The sequence below is a fragment of the Bubalus bubalis genome, chromosome 2 (assembly GCF_019923935.1).
Source record: "Bubalus bubalis isolate 160015118507 breed Murrah chromosome 2, NDDB_SH_1, whole genome shotgun sequence".
Lineage (NCBI taxonomy): Eukaryota > Metazoa > Chordata > Mammalia > Artiodactyla > Bovidae > Bubalus > Bubalus bubalis.
Genome location: NC_059158.1, coordinates 51,228,567 through 51,249,682, shown reverse-complemented (window position 1 = coordinate 51,249,682; position 21,116 = coordinate 51,228,567). Strand labels below are relative to the sequence as shown.

At 38.1% G+C, this 21,116-nt stretch overlaps 1 protein-coding gene across 2 annotated transcripts in view; it reads right to left on the bottom strand.

The window, feature by feature from the left end:
• Positions 1–21,116, bottom strand: part of KHDRBS2 (KH RNA binding domain containing, signal transduction associated 2) — a 701,478-nt gene that overhangs the window by 210,714 nt on the left and 469,648 nt on the right. For both annotated transcript variants that reach the window (XM_025272535.2, XM_025272543.2), the window contains exon 6: positions 15,873–16,071. In XM_025272535.2, coding sequence (XP_025128320.1) covers positions 15,873–16,071 — 199 coding nt within the window. The remainder of the gene's footprint in view (positions 1–15,872; positions 16,072–21,116) is intronic.

Below are 21,116 nucleotides of genomic sequence, written 5' to 3'. Positions count from 1 at the left end.
GGGCAATGCCAAATAATGCTCAAAGTACTGCACAATTGCACTCATCTCACACACTAGTCAAGTAATGCTCAAAATTCTCCAAGCTAGGCTTCAGCAATATGTTAACCATGAACATCCAGATAGTCAAGATGGTTTTAGAAAAGGCAGAGGAAGCAGAGATCAAATTGTCAACGTCAGCTGGATCATCAAAAAAGCAAGAGAGTTCCAGAAAAACATCTATTTCTGCTTTATTGACTATGTCAAAGCCTTTGTGTTAATCACAATAAACTGTGGGTAATTCTAAAAGAGACGGGAACACTAGACCACCTAACCTGCCTCTTGAGAAACATGTATGCAGGTCAGGAAGCAACAGTTAGAACTGGACATGGAACAACAGACTGGTTCCAAATAGGAAAAGGAGTATGTCAAGGCTGTGTATTGTCACACTGTTTATTTAACTAAAATGCAGATTATATCATGAGAAACGCTGGACTGGAGGAAGCACAAGCTAGAATCTAGATTGCCGGGAGAAATATCAGTAACCTCTGATATACAGATGACACCACCCTTATGACAAAAGTGAAGAACTAAAGAGCCTCTTGAAGACAGTGAAAGAGGAGAGTGGAAAAGTTGGCTTAAAGCTCAACATTCAGAAAATTAAGATCATGGCATCCAGTCCCATCATTTAATGGCAAATAGATGGGGAAACAGTGGAAACAGTGGCTGACTTTATTTGTTTGGCTCCAAAATCACTGCAGATGGTGATTGCAGCCATGACATTAAAATATGCTTACTCCTTGGAAGGAAAGTTTTGACCAATCTAGACAGCATATTAAAAAGCAGAGACATTACTTTGTCAACAAAGGCCCGTCTAGTCAAGGCTGTGGTTTTTCCAATAGTCATGTATGGATGTGAGAATGGATGCTTTTGAACTGTGGTGTTGGAGAAGACTCTTGAGAGTCCCTGGGACTGCAAGAAGATCCAACCAGTTCATCCTAGAGGAGATCGGTCTTGCGTGTTCATTGGAAGGACTGATGCTGAAGCTGAAACTCCAATACTTTGGCCATCTGATGTGAAGAACTGACTCATTTGAAAAGACCCTGATTCTGGGAAAGATTGAGGGCAGGAGGGGAAGGAGATGACAGAGGATGAGATGGCTGGATGGCATCACCAACTCAATGTACATGGGCTTGGGTAGACTCTGGCAGTTGGTGATGGATAGGGAGGCCTATCGTTCTGTGGTTCATGGAGTTGCAAAGATTTGGACACACCTGGGCAACTGAAATGAACTGAACTAATTATCTACCAGCCTGCAGAATGGGGCACCCAAACACAGCATGTTAACAAAAAGAAAAGACAGAGAAATCCATCAGGTGAAGTAATATGATTAAAAAACACAAACAAAACAAAACAAAACACCAAACCAAACAAAGAGAAGAAGATACGGAGTTTACCTGAAAAATAATTCAGAAAAATGATGTTAAAGATGATCCAAAAATTTCAAAACAAAATGGAATTACAGATAATAGATTAGAGGCAAAGATTGAGAAGAGACAAGGAATGTTTAACAAGAACCTAGAAAAATAAAAAGAGCCTATAAATAATGGGCAATGACATAACTGATGTTAAAAACACTCTGGAGGGAACTCAGTTCAGTTCAGTTCAGTTCAGCCATTCAGTCATGTCCGACTCTTTGCGACCCCATGAATGGCAGCACGGCAGGCCTCCCTGTCCATCACCAACTCCCGGAGTTCACTCAAACTCATGTCCATCGAGTCGGTGATGCCATCCAGCCATCTCATCCTCTGTCGTCCCCTTCTCCTCCTGCCCCCAATCCCTCCCAACATCAGAGTCTTTTTCAATGAATCAACTCTTTGCATGAGGTGGCCAAAATACTGGAGTTTCATCTTCAACATCATTCCTTGCAAAGAACATCCAGGACTGATCTCCTTTAGAATGGACTCATTGGATCTCCTTGCAGTCCAAGGGACTCTCAAGAGTCTTCTCCAACACCACAGTTAAAAATTCTTCAGCACTTAGCTTTCTTCACATTCCAACTCTCACATCCATACATGACTACTGGAAAAACCATAGCCTTGACTAGACGGACCTTTGTTGGCAAAGTAATGTCTCTGCTTTTGAAAATGCTATCTAGGTTGGTCATAACTTTCCTTCCAAGGGGTAAGTTTCTTTTAATTTCATGGCTGCAATAGAATAACTGAGACAGAAGAGAGGATAAGTGAGGTGGAAGATAGAATGTTGTAAATAAATGAAGCAGACAGGAAAGAAAGATTAAAGAATTAAAATAAGTGAGGATAACCTCAGAGACCTCTGGGACACTGTTAAACACCATTAAACATTCAAATAATAGGTGTCCCAGGAGAAGATGAAAAGTTCATGAGAAAATACTTAAGAAGATAATAGGCAGAACTTCCATAAAATGGGGAAAGAAAGAGCCACCCAAGGTCAAGAAATCCAGAGAGTCCCAAAAAGGATAAACACAAGGCAAAACACCCCAAAACACAAATTAACCAGGCTAACAAAAACACAAAGAGCAAATATTAAAAGCAGCAGGGAAAGGCAAAAAATAACACATAAGGGAATCCACATAAGGATAACATCTGATCTTTCAGTAGAAATCTCAGGCAAGAAGGGAATGGCAGGACATATTTAAAATGAGGAAAGAGAAAAACGTACAACCAAGATTACTCTACTCAGCAAGGATCTCATTCATATTCAAAGGAGAAATCAAAAGCTTTATAGATAAACAAAAACTGAAAGAATTCATACCATCAAACCATCTCTTCAAAAAATGCTAAAGGATCTTCTCTAGGCAGAAAATACAGAAAAGGTTTATAAAAATGAACCCAAACAACAAAGTAAATGGTAAAGGGATCACACTTATCAATAATTACCTTAATTGTAAATGGGTTAAATGTTCCAACCCAAAGACAAAGGCTGGCCAATTGGATGCAGAAACAAAACTCCTATATATGCTGTCTCGATAAGACCCATGTAAAACCTAGTGACACATACAGACTGAAAGTGAGGGGTTGGGGAAAAAAATTTTTTTTCCACGCAAATGCAGACCAAAAGAAAACAGGATCAGCAATGTTCATATCACATAAAATAAACTTTGAAATAAAGAACATGATATCACATAATGATCAAGGGATCAATCCAAGAGAAAGATATAACAATTATAAATATATATGCACCCAACATAGGAGCACCTCAATACGTAAGGCAAATATTCACAAGTATGAAAGGGGAAATTAACAGTAACACGATAATAGTGGAGGACTTTAATTCCTTACTCACACCTATGAATACATCAACCAAAGAGAAAATTAGCAAGAAAACATAATCTTTAAATGACACAAGAGACTAATTAAACCTAACTGATATCTAAAGGACATTTTACCCAAAAACAATGGATTTCACTCTTCTCAAGTGCACATGAGACATTCTCTAGGATAGATCACACCCTGGGCCACAAATCTAGCCTTAGTAAATTAAAACAAAAACAACCACAACAACAAATGAAAACATTTCATGCATCTTTTCTGATCATAATGTAGTAAGATTAGATATAAACCAAAAACAACAACAACAACCTATGACCATATGGAGGCAAAACAGCACTCTTCCGAATAGCCAAATACATCATGGAAGAAATAAAAAAGGAAATCAAAACATACAGAAGAGCAATGATAATAAAAATATGACAACCCAAAACTTATGGGATTAGTAAAAGCAGTACAAAGAGAGAGGTTCATAGCAATAGAAGTCTACCTCAAGAAACAACAGAAACATCAAATAAACAACCTAATGTTACACCTAAAGCAACTAGAACAATAACAAGAGAACCCCAAAGTTAGTAGAAGGAAACAAATCATAAAAATCAGAGCAGAAATAAATAAAAAATAAACAAAAGACACTATAGCTAAGATCAACAAAACTAAAAGATGGCTTATTGAGAAGGTAAATACAATAGACAAACCGTTAGCCAGACTCATCAAGGAAAGAAGGGAGAAGATTCAAATCAATAAAATTAGAAATGAAAATGGAGAAATCATAACAGACGGCACAGAAATAAAAAAGATCATAAGAGACTACTATGAGCAACTATATGTCAATAAAATGGACAACTTGGAAGAAATGGACAAATTCTTAGACAAGTGTAACCTGAACAAGGAAAAATAGAAAATCTGAGGAGACCATTCACAACTGTAATAAAAAATCAAAGCTGTAATAAAAAATCTTCCAACAATCAAAAGCCCAGAACCAGGTGGGTTCAAAGGTGAATTCTACCAAAAAATTAGAGGAGAGCTAACACCTATCCTGCTCAAAATCTACAATAAAATTGAAGATGAAGGTAAACTCTCAAACACATCATGATCAAGATTTATTCCAGGGATTTAAGGATTCTTCAGTATTCGCAAATGAATCAAGGTGATAAACCATATTAACAAATTCAAAGATAAAAAATCATGACTTTCTTAATAGATGCCGAGAAAGCCTTTCACAAAATTCAACCCCCATTTATGACAAAAACTCTCCAGAAAGCAAACATACAAAGAACATACCTCAACATAATAAGAACCATATATGACAAACTCACAAGAAACATTATTCTCAATGGCAAAAAACTGAAAGCATTTCCTTTAAAATTAGGAAGAAGACAGGCGTGCCCACTCTCACCATTACTATTCAGCATAGTTTTGGAAGTCCTAACCACAGCGACCAGAGAAGAAAAATAAAGAAAAGGAATACTGGTTGGAAAAGAAGAGGTAAAACACTCACTGTTTGCAGATGACATGACCCTCCACATAGAAAACCCTGAAGAAACCTCGAGAAAATTACTAGACCTAATCAATGACTATAAAGTAGCAGGATATAAAGTTAATACACATAAATAATACACATAAATCTCTTGCATTCCTATACATTAACAATGAAAAAATCAGAGAAATTAAGGAAACAATCCCATTCACCATTGCAATGAAAAGAAGAAAATACTTAGAAATAATGTTGCCTAAAGAAATGAGAAGAGGTGGCAAGAAGACACAGAATTGTACAAAAAAGATATTCACAACACAGATAATCATGATGGTGTCATCACTCAGTTAGAGCCAAACATCCTGGAATGTGAAGTCAAGTGGGCCTTAGAAAGCATTTCTATGAACAAAGCTAGTGGAGGTGATGGAATCCCAGTTGAGCTATTTCAGATCCTAAAAGATGATGCTGTGAAAGTGCTGCACTCAATATGCCAGCAAATATGGAAAACTCAACAGTGGCCACAGATTGGGAAAAGGTCAGTTTTCATTCCAATCCCAAAGAAAAGCAATGCCAAAGAATGCTCAAACTACTGCACAATTGTACTCATCTCACACGCTAGTCAAGTAATGCTCAAAATTCTCCAAGCCAGGCTTCAGCAATATGTGAACCATGAACTTCCAGATGTTCACGCTGGTTTTAGAAAAGGCAGAGGAACCAGAGATCAAATTGCCAACATCCGCTGGATCATTGAGAAGGCAAGAGAGTCCCAGAAACACATATATTTCTGCTTGATTGATTATGCCAAAGCCTTTGACTATGTGGATCACAATAAACTGTGGAAAATTCTGAAAGAGATGGGAATACCAGACCACCTGACCTGCCTCTTGAGAAACCTATATGCAGGCCAGGAAGCAACAGTTAGAACTGGACATGGAACATACTGGTTCCAAATAGGAAAAGGAGTACGTCAAGGCTGTATATTGTCACCCTGTTTATTTAACTTATATGCAGAGTACATCATGAGAAATGCTGGGCTGGAAGAAGCAGAAGCTAGAATCAAGATTGCCGGGAGAAATATCAATAACCTCCGATATGCAGATGACACCACTCTTATGACAGAAAGAGAAGAGGAACTGAAAAGCCTCTTGATGAAAGTGAAAGAGGAGAGTGAAAAAGTTGGCTTAAAGCTCAACATTCAGAAAATGAAGATCATGGTATCCAGTCCCATCACTTCATGGGAAATAGATGGGGAAACAGTGGAAACAGTGTCAGATTGTATTTTACTGGGCTCCAAAATCACTGCAGATGGTGATTGCAGCCATGAAATTAAAAGAGGCTTACTCCTTGGAAGGAAAGTTATGACCAATCTAGATAGCATATTCAAAAGCAGAGACATTACTTTGCCAACAAAGATTCATCTAGTCAAGGCTATGGCTTTTCCTGTGGTCATGTATGGATGTGAGAGTTGGACTGTGAAGAAGTCTGTGCGTCGAAGAATTGATGCTTTTGAACTGTGGTGTTGGAGAAGACTCTTGAGAATCCCTGGGACTGCAAAGAGATCCAACCAGTCCATTCTGAAGGAGATCAGCCCTGGGATTTCTTGGGAAGGAATGATGCTAAAGCTGAAACTCCAGTACTTTGGCCACCTCATGCGAAGAGTGACTCATTGGAAAAGACTCTGATGCTGGGAGGGATTGTGGGCAGGAGGAGAAGGGGACGACAGAGGATGAGATGGCTGGATGGCATCACTGACTCAATGGATGTGAGTCTGAGTGAACTCTGGGAGTTGGTGATGGACAGGGAGGCCTGGCGTGCTGCGATTCATGGGGTCATAAAGAGTCAGACACAGCTGAATGACTGAACTGAACTGAACTGAATTGATAAAGAAAACTATAAAACACTGATGAAAGAACTCAAAGAGGATACAAATAGATGGAGAAGTATACCATGTCCATGCACTGGAAGAATCAATATAGTGAAAATGAGTATACTACCCAAAGCAATCTATAGATTCAATGCAATCCCTATCAAGCTACCAATGGTATTTTTCACAGAACTAGAACAAATAATTTCACAATATGTATGGAAATACAAAAAACCTAGAATAGTCAAAGCAGTATTGAGACAGAAGATTGGAACTGGAAGAATCAACATGTCTGACTTCAGGCTATACTACAAAGCTACAGACATCAGGACAGCATGGTCCTGGCATAAAGACAGAAACGTAAATCAATGGAACAAAATAGAAAGCTCAGAGATAAATCCACACTCCTATAGACACTTTATCTTTGACAAAGGAGGCAAGAATATACAATGGAGAAAACACAATCTCTTTAACAAGTGGTGCTGGGAAAACTGGTCTACCACATGTAGAAGAATGAAACCAGAGTACTTTCTAACACCATACACATAAATAAACTCAAATGGATTAAAGATCTAAATATAAGACCAGAAACTATAAAGCTTTTAGAGGAAACATAAGGTTTTTCTCTATTATCCACCTCAGAGTAATGGAAGGTGGATTGCTCTATGATCCTCCTCCCAGAGTAATGGAAATAAAAGCAAAAATAAGCAAATGGTACCTAATTAAACTTAAAAGCTTTTGCACAAAAAAGGCAACTGTAAGCAAAGTGAAAAGGCAGCCTTCAGAATGGGAGAAAATAATAGCATAGGAAACTGACAAAAAAATAATCTCCAAAATATGCAAGCAGTTCACATAGCTCAATATCAGAAAAATGAGCAATTCAATAAAAAAGTGGGCAAAAGAACTAAACAGACACTTCTCCAAAGAAGACATACAGATGGCTAATAAACTCATGAAAAGATGCTCAATATCATTCATTTTTAGAGAAATGCAAATCAAAACCACGATGAGGTATCATCTCACATTGATCAGAATGGCTGTCATTAAAAAGTCTACAAACAATAAATACTGGAGAGGGTGTGGAGAAAAGGGAACCCTCTTCCCCTGTTGCTGGGAGTGCAAACTGGTACAGCCACTTTGGAGAACAATGTGGAGATTCCTTAAAAAAAAAAAAAAAAAAAACTGGAAATAGAACTGCCATATGACCCAGCAATCCCACTGCTTGGCATGCACACAGAGGAAAGCAGAACTGAAAGAAGCATATGTACCCCAATGTTCATTGCAACACTGTTTTAAAAATCTGGGACATGGAAGCAACCTAGGTGTCCCTCTGGAGAAGAATTGATAAGGAAGTTGTGGTACATATACAAAATGTAATATTACTCAGCTATAAAATGGAACATATTTGAGTGAGTTCTAACGATGTAGATGAAACTGGCACGTATTATACAGAGAGAAGTAAGTCAGAAAGAGAAACACCAGTACTATATACTAACACATTAATATGGAATTTAAAAAGATGGTAACGATGATCCTATATGAAAGGCAGCAAAAAGAGACACAGAGGTAAAGAATAGACTTTTGGACTCTGTGGGAGAAGGCAAGGGTGGGATGATTTGAGAGAATAGCATTGAAACATTTATATTCAGATCATATCAGATCATATCAGTCACTCAGTCGTGTCCGACTCTTTGCGACCCCATGAATGGCAGCACGCCAGGCCTCCCTGTCCATCACCAACTCCCGGAGTTCACCCAGACTCACGTCCATCGAGTCAGTGATGCCATCCAGCCATCTCATCCTCTGTCGTCCCCTTCTCCTCCTGCCCCCAATCCCTCCCAGCATCAGAGTCTTTTCCAATGAGTCACTCTTCACATGAGGTGGCCAAAGTACTGGAGTTTCAGCTTTAGCATCATTCCTTCCAAAGAAATCCCAGGGCTGATCTCCTTCAGAATGGACTGGTTGGATCTCCATGCAGTCCAAGGGACTCTCAAGAGTCTTCTCCAACACCACAGTTCAAAAGCATCAATTCTTCGGCGCTCAGCCTTCTTCACAGTCCAACTCTCACATCCATACATAACCACAGGAAAAGTCATAGCCTTGACTAGATGAATCTTTGTGGGCAAAGTAATGTCTCTGCTTTTGAATATGCTATCTCGGTTGGTCATAACTTTCCTTCCAAGGAGTAAGCGTCTTTTAATTTCATGGCTGCAGTCACCATCTGCAGTGATTTTGGAGCCCAGTAAAATACAATCTGACACTGTTTCCACTGTTTCCCCATCTATTGCCCATGAAGTGATGGGACTGGATGCTATGATCTTCATTTTCTGAATGTTGAGCTTTAACCAACTTTTTCACTCTCCACTTTCACTTTCATCAAGAGGCTTTTTAGTTCCTCTTCACTTTCTGCCATAAAGGTGGTGTCATCTGCATATCTGAGGTTATTGATATTTCTCCCGAGGTAAGAGAAACCCAAGTAAGATGGTAGGCGTTGCAAGAGGGCATCAGAGGGCAAATACACTGAAACTGTACTCACAGAAAACTAGTCAATCTAATCACACTAGGACCACAGCCTTGTCTAACTCAATGAAACTAAGCCATGCCCATGGGGCAACCCAAGATGGGCAGGTCATGGTGGAGAGATCTGACAGAATGTGGTCCATTGGAGAAGGGAATGGCAAACTACTTCAGTATTATTTCCTTGAGAAACCCATGAACATTTATATTACCATATGTATAATTGATGACCAGTGCAAGTTCAATGCATGAATCAGGGTGTTCAAGGCCGGTGGTCTGGGTGAGGGATTCAGGATCGGGGGACACATGTGCATCCATGGCTGATTCATGCCAATATATGGCAAAAAAGCATCACAGTATTTTAAAGAAATAGTCCTCCAATTAAAATTAATTAAGAACATTAAGAACACCATCAATAGACTCCAAATAGGCCAAAGTTCAATTAATTTAAAAATTAAATTTTGTCCACTATTTGAGCTCTTATCTTTTCATTTTTTGAGGGACTCCCTCACTTCTGGGAAGATACATTTACTGTCTTCCTATTTGCAAGTCTTATTTTGAATAAATGGAATTTTCTGGACAAAAAATGTGCAAGTATAATCTTTAAGTGTGTGGTAATTGAAGAATCTAAATCTGTTCTTATTGTTGTTGTTCAATTTCTAAGTCATGTTCAACTCTTTGTGACCCCATGGACTGTAACACTCCAAGCTTCTCTGGCCTGCTGTATCTCCGAGATTTTAGTCAAGTCCATGTCCGTTGAGATGGTAATGCTAAAAACTCAGTCATACCAACTCATTCTCTGATGCCCCCTTCTCCTTTTTCCCTAAATCTTTGCCAGAATTAGGGCCTTTTCTAAAGTGGCTTAAAAATCTAAAACACTAGTCTAGAAGGATAGCTTATTGAAGCCTCAACCTTGAAAGAAAAATGCACACAATTTTAAAAGACAGAAGTTATACTCTTTGGGAATATAATTTAATATTTAATACTGTTTAAATATAACTAACTTTCTATGAGCATTTGAACCACACTAGTATTATGCCCATAATATTGTTTCAAAAAATACTTAATTAACCTTACATGTTTTAGTTATTGCGAATGTTAGTTGTTGTTCCATTACTACATCATTTTTGACTCTTTGAGATCCCATGGACAACAGCAAACCAAGCTTCCCTGTTCTTAACTATCACCCGGAGTTTGCTCAAACTCATGTCCATTGAGTTGGTGATGACATCCAACCATCTCATCATCTGTCATTCCCTTCTCCTCCTGCACTTAATCATTCCATTTCACAAAACAAAATTCTACAATGCATTCTGGTTAATTTGTCTCTACTAATGGGAGAGCTGAGTATGAAACTTAAACAAGAACATTTAATGGAATACAAATATCCAATCTAGAAACTCTAATAAGAATCTCCCTTCACTGGGTAATGGCTCTTAGCTATTACACAGAAAATTAACTAACACATGGCTCCTCCTAAAATGTGTTATAGATCAGACTCATAATCTTTCCTTCCAAAAAATGGCATAAGAATTGATTTCAATGATTACTTAATACTTATTTCCCTCCTTTGTCAAAAAAATGCTCCATACACATGAAATTTAAGGTTGGCAGCCTGAATTCATTCATGGAACTTTTAAGGACTCTTCATTTACAGTGAATTTTCTAGTTCTATCAATGTTACTGGAAATCTGAAATAGATGGTAGGATGTGCTGAAGTGCCAATAGGCTTAGGGGAAGAAAAGCTTCTCAAATTTTTTCTAAAATGAATTTTATGAATTAGGTTAGCATGATATTATATATAACCCGTATCTCTAGCACAGAACTGAGCTGACAACCTTCCTTGCTTTTCTTGCTCCCATACATGTCTCTGATGTCTGCATATGAACTGTCAGCAAAACATCAGATAAAGTAATTAGCCTCCAATTAAAATAAGTTAATTAAAAAATAAAATAAAACAAAAATAAATTAGGCCTATGTCTTTGAAAGCTAGAAAGTATTTTGTGCATTAGAAGGGTTTTCTTTTTTAAAAAATTTATTTTTATTGGAGGCTAATTTCTTTACAATATTGTGGTGGTTTTTGCCATACATTGACATGAATCAGCCATGGGTGTACATGTGTCCCACCATCCTGAAATTCCTTCCCACCTCCCTCCCTTCCCCCTCCTTCTGCATTGTCCCAGAGCACCAGCTTTGGGTGCCCTGCTTCATGTATCGAATTTGCACTCGTTTGACTTCTCTTCTTTGTTTTCATGTTATACCAACGCATAAGGTGCTAGAGAGTATTTATAGTGTTGGCAGTGTGTTTTCACAGAGTGTTAGGTTCCAGTGGGCACTTCCAAAATTGTGTGCCTTTACTTACACGCTTAATTCTCCCACAAAGGTTTTGCTAAAATGACAGCATCTCCACCGGGAACAGCATACATATCAATAGTAGCAGCATGCAGTACTGGAAACAAACTAAGATTTTGCAGTTTTGTCTTTAAACAATACCCACTGGACCCCTCCAACCTTATATATATGCTTTCCTATCAATGCTTCTATTGTTTTCCTCTATAGGATCCAGAGTTCATGGGTTTGAAGATTATAAAATTTTGCATTCTATCTTTAAGAAAAAAGGTTGCAAAATTATTAATGGAAGTTAAACACTAGAGTGAATATTTATTTTGAGGGAGAAAAGCAATCAATACCAACTGCAAAATTTTAAAAGCTGATGATCACAAAATCCAGAAAATGATACAGTATTTTATTAACTACCTGATATAGCCCTAAACCTTTCCCTACTTTTTGAAGCATAGTTCTTTTTCATCTCTAATATGACATAGTATTTTCTATGCAGAGGTGGAGAAATCCAAATTTTTCCCTTTAGCGTGATTGATAGAAAACATTTTTAACACTGATATTTTTGAAACCTTTCTTTCAGTTTCACATCTCATTAGTGTTATGGTATATAGACTGTTAGAACTGTCAAATTGGGGGAAGCCTCTATCACATTTCTTTCCCAACTGAGCTAAATGTCATAGAAGAGTTTTTGACAGATCATTTCTGGCCCCAAACAATTCAGTCCCTGTTACTCCAACAGTAACCACATATTCCAGCACCAGTGCCAGAGGTCACAAATGCACAGCAGAATCAGACCTCCATCCATGAAGACAACAGAGGAGATGGGAAAAATATTCTTGGAGTCATTTCTACAAAAGAGTGCTACTTATAACTAAATCACACAAATAAAACTAGGCTGATAAATCCAAACTTACAGATCTCCAATAGAAACTCCACTTTGCATGATCCCACAAGCAACTTTGTTTACTCTAATACAACCCGCCCAAGGGGAAGTGTGACAGATGGGCAAGTGATCACATCTGATAGCAGGTAAAACACTTTACTTGCCCAACAAGGAAACATGACCATGTGAGCATCCTTGGCAGGCTCCTCCCTGAAGATGGGAGGTCAGTTCTTTACTGCTCACCCTCCCTGGCACAGCCTTCCTTTCTCCTGTCCCCCATGAGCAATCCCCCCAACACAGACACACCTCTGCTTGAGCCTAGACCACCTGACCTGACTCCTTCCTCATCCCCCTGATGTCAGATTTTAGTGTTTCCATCTTCAGTGTTACCTTTGCCTGATTTGCAAGCCCATCATTGTGCACCTAGCCAAGGCCACATCTCAGTAAATCTCACAATGGTTGAATTCCTAAATATTTTCCCCTTTCTTTACTCTGTTCTCCAATCCTCCCTTAATCATTGAGAATTAGAAAATCCTCCCAAACCTTACTGTATCCTCTGCCTAAAAACTTTCAGGTGGCCCTTAATTACAATCAGTAATGTTATAACCTCGGCATTTGAGGTTACCTTTATCCCTGTATTATTTTCCCTGCTATTTTAAATGAATTCTGATTCTGCTATTTTCCCATATATTTTAGGTTTGCTTTAGAAAGTCCCTCTTTTTGTCTTGCATTACACCCCCACTCCACTTTTTTTTTTTTTTTTTTGGCATGGAGCATCCTAGCTCTTCTCTCTCCTTTTCAAATAAATGTCTAAACTAATTGTAATTGAATATTAATGATACTATTGATCCTCAAATTTCTAGAATAAAAAGGTTTTCAAATAAAAAAAAATAAATGAACAAATATAATTTAATTCACATATTCTGGTTAAAAAGAAAAAAAAAGTAATTTTTATTCATCTTGGTCTGCTGCTGTTTTGCTTACCATCTTTGGGATTTCTCTAAATACCTATAGTCATAAAGATAATTCTCTTTTCTGGAGAAGGTACAGTCTCTATTTGACACAATACATACTATGATGTGACAGGAAACAATAAAGGACTGAAATGGTATGCACCTAACAGAAGCAGAAGATATTAAGAAGAGGTGGCAAGAATACATAGAAGAACTATACAAAAAAGATCTTCATAACCCAGATAATCACGATGGTGTGATCACTCACCTAGAGCCAGATATCCTGGAATACAAAGTCAAATGGGCCTTAGGAAGCATCATTACCAACAAAGCTAGTGGAGGTGATGGAATTCCAGTTGAGTTATTTCAAATCCTAAAAGATGATGCTGTCAAAGTGCTGCACTCAGTATGTCAGCAAATTTGGAAAACTCAGCAGTGGCCATAGGACTGGAAGAGGTCAGTTTTTATTTCAACCCCAAAGAAAGGCAATGCCAAAGAATGCTCAAACTACTATACAATTGCATTCATCTCACTCGCTAGTAATGTTCAAAATTCTCCAAGACAGGCTTCAACAATACGTGAACTGTGAACTTCGAGATGTTCAAGCTGGTTTTAGAAAAGGCAGAGGAACCAGAGGTCAAATTGACAATATCCACTGGATCATCAAAAAAGCAAGAGAGTTCCATAAAAACATCTATTTCTACTTGATTAACTATGCCAAAGCCTTTGACTGTGTAGATCACAATAAACTGTGGAAAATTCTGAAAGATATGGGAATACCAGACCACTTGACCTGCCTCTTGAGAAATCTGTATGCAGGTCAGGAAGCAACAGCTAAAATTAGACATGGAGCATCATTCTGATTCCAATAAGGAAAGGAGTACGCCAAGGTTGCTTGATTTATTCACTACAAATTAGAATGAATGTGAAAGGCCACAATGCTTTTGTAGCTACATGAAAGACTACAGTTTTTCTAATCTTGTTCTCTTTTACTGTGCCATATAAGTGCTGTAAATTTGTTTATTGATAACAATGTTGACCACTGTTTCTCTCTTTTAATTTTTGAGATAAAGATCTGACTGTTTAGCTTTCTGTTTGGTAGACAAAAACATCATAGTGTCCATACACATGAATATGGTAGACCTGGTTCCTCAGAGATTAGAAAAAGAAAACAAACAAACAAACAATCCCACTGTCTCTGTTGTGGATTATTCATTCATTCATTTAAAGAGCACTTATTTTTGAAGCAGTACATATGTCTCACTGAAGAGACGGTAGGAGCAGAACCAGGTTCTAAGTTTCTAGACCCATGGGCTTGTTCAGAAGGTAGAATACAATATCTGCTGCAGATTTTTCAATTTTTCAGACTAAGATTTTAAATATTGATAGCTTATGTTGTACAAAAGATACTTAGATGAACACATTTCCATTTTCCCATACAAATGGATTGTTAAACTTAATATTTTTCTTCACTCTTAGAGACATTATTTCATGTTTCATATTTAATCAGTAATTTTCCTAAAAACTAACATGGTCTAACCATTAAAGTTCTTAGATATGCCTAGCAAGCATTTTTACTTTATTTTAGGATTAAGTTTTGCTTGGTTATTGACCAATTCATAAAATATTTATATGCTTTCAATGAATAGAATGTGATGCTAACTGTCCCTGAAGAGTTTATATAACTAATAATTCACAAAGGACAGTGTATCTATGTTAGAATGAAGCAAACACCTAGGTTACTGGATGGACATCTTGGAGAGGTTAAAGGCAAAATGTATCTGTTTCATATGATGATAATCTGGTTGTGTCAATTCAATCAAACTTTTACAGTGGACTTACTATAGTTCCAAAAGTGAATAGGAAACTAGCCCTTTTAACAAGTTTCACAATCCAGTAGGAGAAATGGAGACAGAAAGTAGAACATGTGATCAACAGAAAGTTAACAACTCAGGTGAAAGGTTCAAAGGGAGTGCAAAGTAATACAGAGGATTAGAAGGGGAAGAGGTACTTAGAGACACTGCAATTCATATATTCATTCTGTACTGAGCTCTGAATTCACACCTGCCAATTCCTTATCTTTCATACACTTAGAGAGTAGGATATTTAAATAAAAAACCAACCACATGGTCTTAAATTACTAACAAAGTTTGTAATATAATCACATTATATTTGTCAAATATTTCTGAGTTATAATCATCTTTATCATGTCTCAGGAGAATCTTCTACATAATGACTATTCACATTATGTTCATAATTATTTCTTTTTGAAATGAATCAAGTCTTCTAAATATAAGAAAACCCCAAGATAGTTTGTTTCTTAAAATGTAAGCTATTTAACTGGTAATAACAAGTGATGGAACCTATACAATGAAAGCTTTTCTCAAAATGGCCTCATTTAAATGCACTACTACATTCTGTTGCAAATGACACTTGTTTCCTGCAACAAACATCATCTACTATACTGATGGTATATGCATGTCTTTGAAGATTAGCTTGATGCCCAACCAGTTTAACTCCTCCTAACAACTGATTTCTCAAGAGTACTTACATACTCTTCATACCCCTTGTGGGCTGGCAGAGGGGGTGCCCTGTATCCTGGCATGGTGGGTGACCCCCGGGCTGGTGGGGTAGGAACGCCTCTCGCTATAGGGGGCGCTGGAAGAGCACCACGGATCACAGTGGTCCCTCGAGGGGTGAGAATGCCTCGTCCAGGTGGTGGGGGAGGAGGAATGGCTCCCCCACGTCCCCTAGGAGAAACAGGCCATGTACAGATGAGAAACAAGTGATGAGAGAAAGGAATTAAAGCTGGCAAATTTCTCATCTTATAGGCTGTATACAATGGGAAGAAAACCACATTTATTTATGTATGTCTGAGAGTGTGAGTGTGTGTGTTTAATGGAGATTCTTTAAGATATAAGGCATTTTGACCTTCACAGAATAAGTTTTGTAAATATTGGGTATGACTTAGTTATCATGAAAACCGTGTAAAATACTTTGATATTTTTTATAACACTAAAAATTTAAAGCAAAACAACCAAAAATTAACCCACTCTGATTTCTATTCCAAGTTTATCAAAAAGGCAAAAAAGAGAGCAATGTCTAATATATGACTCACTGGTCCATTCAGAGCACCTAATTTTCAATGTCTCCTCCATGCTGGAGGTAACTGGCAGTGATAGGCAATTTTGTCACTTGAAGAAAAAAAAAAAAAGCTGTATGCACTTTGACAATACTTGGAGCTAAGGATATCATTCTGCTTATTATAGTAGCTTAGATTTAATTTAAGGTCACTTGAATCACAACTCATTGTCACTGATTTATTGTTATGCATGTAACCCTTTAAACGGCAGAGTCTCTGATATAATTTATTTCCTGGGGTAACTATGGTGCTAGTGAACACATGTGGACTCTGCTATAAAAATAATAACTGAGTACCTTGCACTGTAGTGCTGGACACAAAAGTAACTTGTACTAAAAGCATGAGATCAAATGTCTGCAGTTAATTGTTAAGTATTATGAGGCCTTTGGAAAGATTGAATGTTTGTCTAAAATCTTTGGGCAAAACCATCATTATTTCACTTTTTATTTTGTCTGAAATTATGGCCTCCAGAAAGCACTAAGCAAGATCTTTCAGCAAGATCGCTAAGACTTTTAGGAAAATGATGATCATGGGATGTAGAATGGGAAAGACTAGAGGTCTCTTCAAGAAAATTAAAGATACCAAGGGAACTTTTCAGGCAAAAATCGGCACAATAAAGGACAGAAATGGTATGGACCTAACAGAAGCAGAAGATACTAAGAAGAGGTGACAAGAAAGCACAGAAGAACTATACAAAAAATATTTTCATGATATAGATAACCACAATGGTGTGACCACTCATCTAGAGCCAGGCATCCTGGAATTCAAAGTCAAGTGGGCCTTAGGAAGCATCACGATGAACAAAGCTAGTGGAGGTGATTGAATTCCAGTTGAGCTATTTCAAATCCTAAAAGATGATGCTGTTAAAGTGTTGCACGCAACATGCCAGCAAATTTGGAAAATTCAGCTTTGGCCACAAGACTGCAAAAGGTCAGTTTTCATTCCAATCCCAAATAAAGACAATGCCGTAGTATGCTCAACTAAAACACAATTGCATTCATTTCACATGCTAGCAAAGTAATGCTCAAAATTCTGCAAGCAAGGCTTCAATAGTTCATGAACTTCTAGATGTTCAGGCTGGATTTAAAAAAGGCAGAGGAACCAGAGATCAAATTGCCAACATCTGTTGGATCATCAATAAAGCAAGAGTGTTCCAGAACAACATCTACTTCTGCTTTATTAACTATGCCAAAGCCTTTGACTGTGTGGATCACAATAAACTGTGAAAAGTTCTTCAAGAGATGGGAATATCAGACCAATTCACCTGCCTCCTGAGAAATCTGTATGCAGGTCAGGAAGCAGCAGTTAAAATTGGACATGGAAAAACTGACTGGTTCCAAATAGGTAAAGGAGTACATCAAGGCTGTATATTGTCCCCATGATTTTTTAACTTATATGCAAAATACATCATGATAAATGCTGTGCTGGATGAAGCACAAGCTGGAATCAAGATTTCCAGGAAAATATCAATAACCACAAATATGCAGATGACACCACCCTTATGGTAGAAAGCAAAGAAGAATTAAAGAGCCTCTTGATGAACATGAAAGAGGAGAGTGAAAAAGTTGGCTTAAAGCTCAACATTCAGAAAACTAAGATCATGACATCTGGTCCCATTCAGATCAGATCAGATCAGATCAGTTGCTCAGTCCTGTCCAACTCTTTGCGACCCCATGAATCACAGCACGCCAGGCCTCCCTATCCATCACCAACACCCGGAGTTCACTCAGACTCACGTCCATTGAGTCAGTGATGCCATCCAGCCATCTCATCCTCTGTTGACCCCTTCTCCTCTTGCCCCCAATCCCTCCCAGCATCAGTCTTTTCCAATGAGTCAACTCTTCGCATGAGGTGGCCAAAGTACAGGAGTTTCAGCTTCAGCATCATTCCTTCCAAAGAAATCCCAGGGTTGATCTCCTTCAGAATGGACTGGTTGGATGTCCCTGCAGTCCAAAGCACTCTCAAGAGTCTTCTCCAAAACCACAGTTCAAAAGCATCAATTCTTCGGTGCTCAGCCTTCTTCAGAGTCCAACTCCCACATCCATTCATGACCGCAGGAAAAACCATAGCTGTGACTAGACGGACCTTTTTGGCAAAGTAATGTCTCTGCTTTTGAATATGCTATCTAGGTTGGTCATAACTTTCCTTCCAAGGAGTAAGCGTCTTTTAATTTCATGGCTGCAATTACCATCTGCAGTGATTTTGGATCCCAGAAAAATAAAGTCTGACACTGTTTCCACTGTTTCCCCACCTATTTCCCATGAAGTGATGGGACCGGATGCCATGATCTTCATTTTCTGAATGTTGAGCTTTAAGCCAACTTTTTCACTCTCCACTTTCACTTTCATCAAGAGGCTTTTGAGTTCCTCTTCACTTTCTGCCATAAGGGTGGTGTCATCTGCATATCTGAGGTTATTGATATTTCTCCCGGCAATCTTGATTACAGCTTGTGTTTCTTCCAGTCCAGTGTTTCTCATGATGTACTCTGCATAGAAGTTAAATAAACAGGGTGACAATATACAGCCTTGACATACTCCTTTTCCTATTTGGAACTAGTCTGTTGTTCCATGTCCAGTTCTAACTGTTGCTTACTGACCTGCATACAAATTTCTTAAGAGGTAGATCAGGTGGTCTGGTATTCCCCTCTCTTTCAAAATTTTCCACAGTTTATTGTGATCCACACAGTCAAAGGCTTTGGCATAAATAGATGTTTTTAATAAAGCAGAAATAGTTGTTTTTATGGAACTCTCTTGCTATTTCCATGATCCAGTGGATGTTGGCAATTTGATCTCTGGTTCCTCTACCTTTTCTAAAACTAGCTTGAACATCAGGAAGTTCACGGTTCACATATTGCTGAAGCCTGGTTTGGAGAATTTTGAGCATTACTTGACTAGCGTGTGAGATGAGTGCAATTGTGCGGTAGTTTGAGCATTCTTTGGCATTGCCTTTCTTTGGGATTGGAAGGAAAACTGACCTTTTCCAGACCTGTGGCCACTGCTAAGTTTTCCAAATTTGCTGGTATATTGAGTGCAGCACTTTCACAGCATCGTCTTTCAGGATTTGGAATAGCTCAATTGGAATTCTTTTTTTGTTTGTTTGTTTTTGTGTGTGTGTGTGTTTTTTTTTTTTAATTTTATTTTATTTTTTAAACTTTACATAATTGTATTAGTTTTGCCAAATATCAAAATGAATCCACCACAGATATACATGTGTTCCCCATCCTGAACCCTCCTCCCTCCTCCCTCCCCATTCCATCCCTCTGGGTCATCCCAGTGCACCAGCCCCAAGCATCCAGTATCGTGCATCGAACCTGGACTGGCAACTCGTTTCATACATGATATTTTACATGTTTCAATGCCATTCTCCCAAATCTTCCCACCCTCTCCCTCTCTCTCAGAGTCCGTAAGACTGTTCTATACATCAGTGTCTCTTTTGCTGTCTCGTACACAGGGTTATTGTTACTATCTTTCTAAATTCCATATATATGCGTTAGTATACTGTATTGGTGTTTTTCTTTCTGGCTTACTTCACTCTGTATAATAGGCTCCAGTTTCATCCACCTCATTAGAACTGGTTCAAATGTATTCTTTTTAATGGCTGAGTAATACTCCATTGTGTATATGTACCACAGCTTTCTTATCCATTCATCTACTGATGGACATCTAGGTTGTTTCCATGTCCTGGCTATTATAAACAGTGCTGCGATTAACATTGGGGTACACGTGTCTCTTTCCCTTCTGGTTTCCTCAGTGTGTATGCCCAGCAGTGGGATTGCTGGATCATAAGGCAGTTCTATTTCCAGTTTTTTAAGGAATCTCCACACTGTTCTCCATAGTGGCTGTACTAGTTTGCATTCCCACCAACAGTGTAAGAGGGTTCCCTTTTCTCCACACCCTCTCCAGCATTTATTACTTGTAGACTTTTGGATCGCAGCCATTCTGACTGGTGTGAAATGGTACCTCATAGTGGTTTTGATTTGCATTTCTCTGATAATGAGTGATGTTGAGCATCTTTTCATGTGTTTGTTAGCCATCTGTATGTCTTCTTTGGAGAAATGTCTATTTATTTCTTTGGCCCATTTTTTGATTGGGTCATTTATTTTTCTGGAGTTGAGCTGTAGGAGTTGCTTGTATATTCTCGAGATTAGTTGTTTGTCAGTTGCTTCATTTGCCATTATCTTCTCCCATTCTGAAGGCTGTCTTTTCACCTTGCTAATAGTTTCCTTTGATGTGCAGAAGCTTTTAAGGTTAATTAGGTCCCATTTGTTTATTTTTGCTTTTATTTCCAATATTCTGGGAGGTGGGTCATAGAGGATCCTGCTGTGATGTATGTCAGAGAGTGTTTTCCCTATGTTCTCCTCTAGGAGTTTTATAGTTTCTGGTCTTACATTTAGATCTTTAATCCATTTGGAGTTTATTTTTGTGTATGGTGTTAGAAAGTGTTCTAGTTTCATTCTTTTACAAGTGGTTGACCGGTTTTCCCAGCACCACTTGTTAAAGAGATTGTCTTTAATCCATTGTATATTCTTGCCTCCTTTGTCAAAGATAAGGTGTCCATATGTGCATGGATTTATCTCTGGGCTTTCTATTTTGTTCCATTGATCTATATGTCTGTCTTTGTGCCAGTACCATACTGTCTTGATAACTGTGGCTT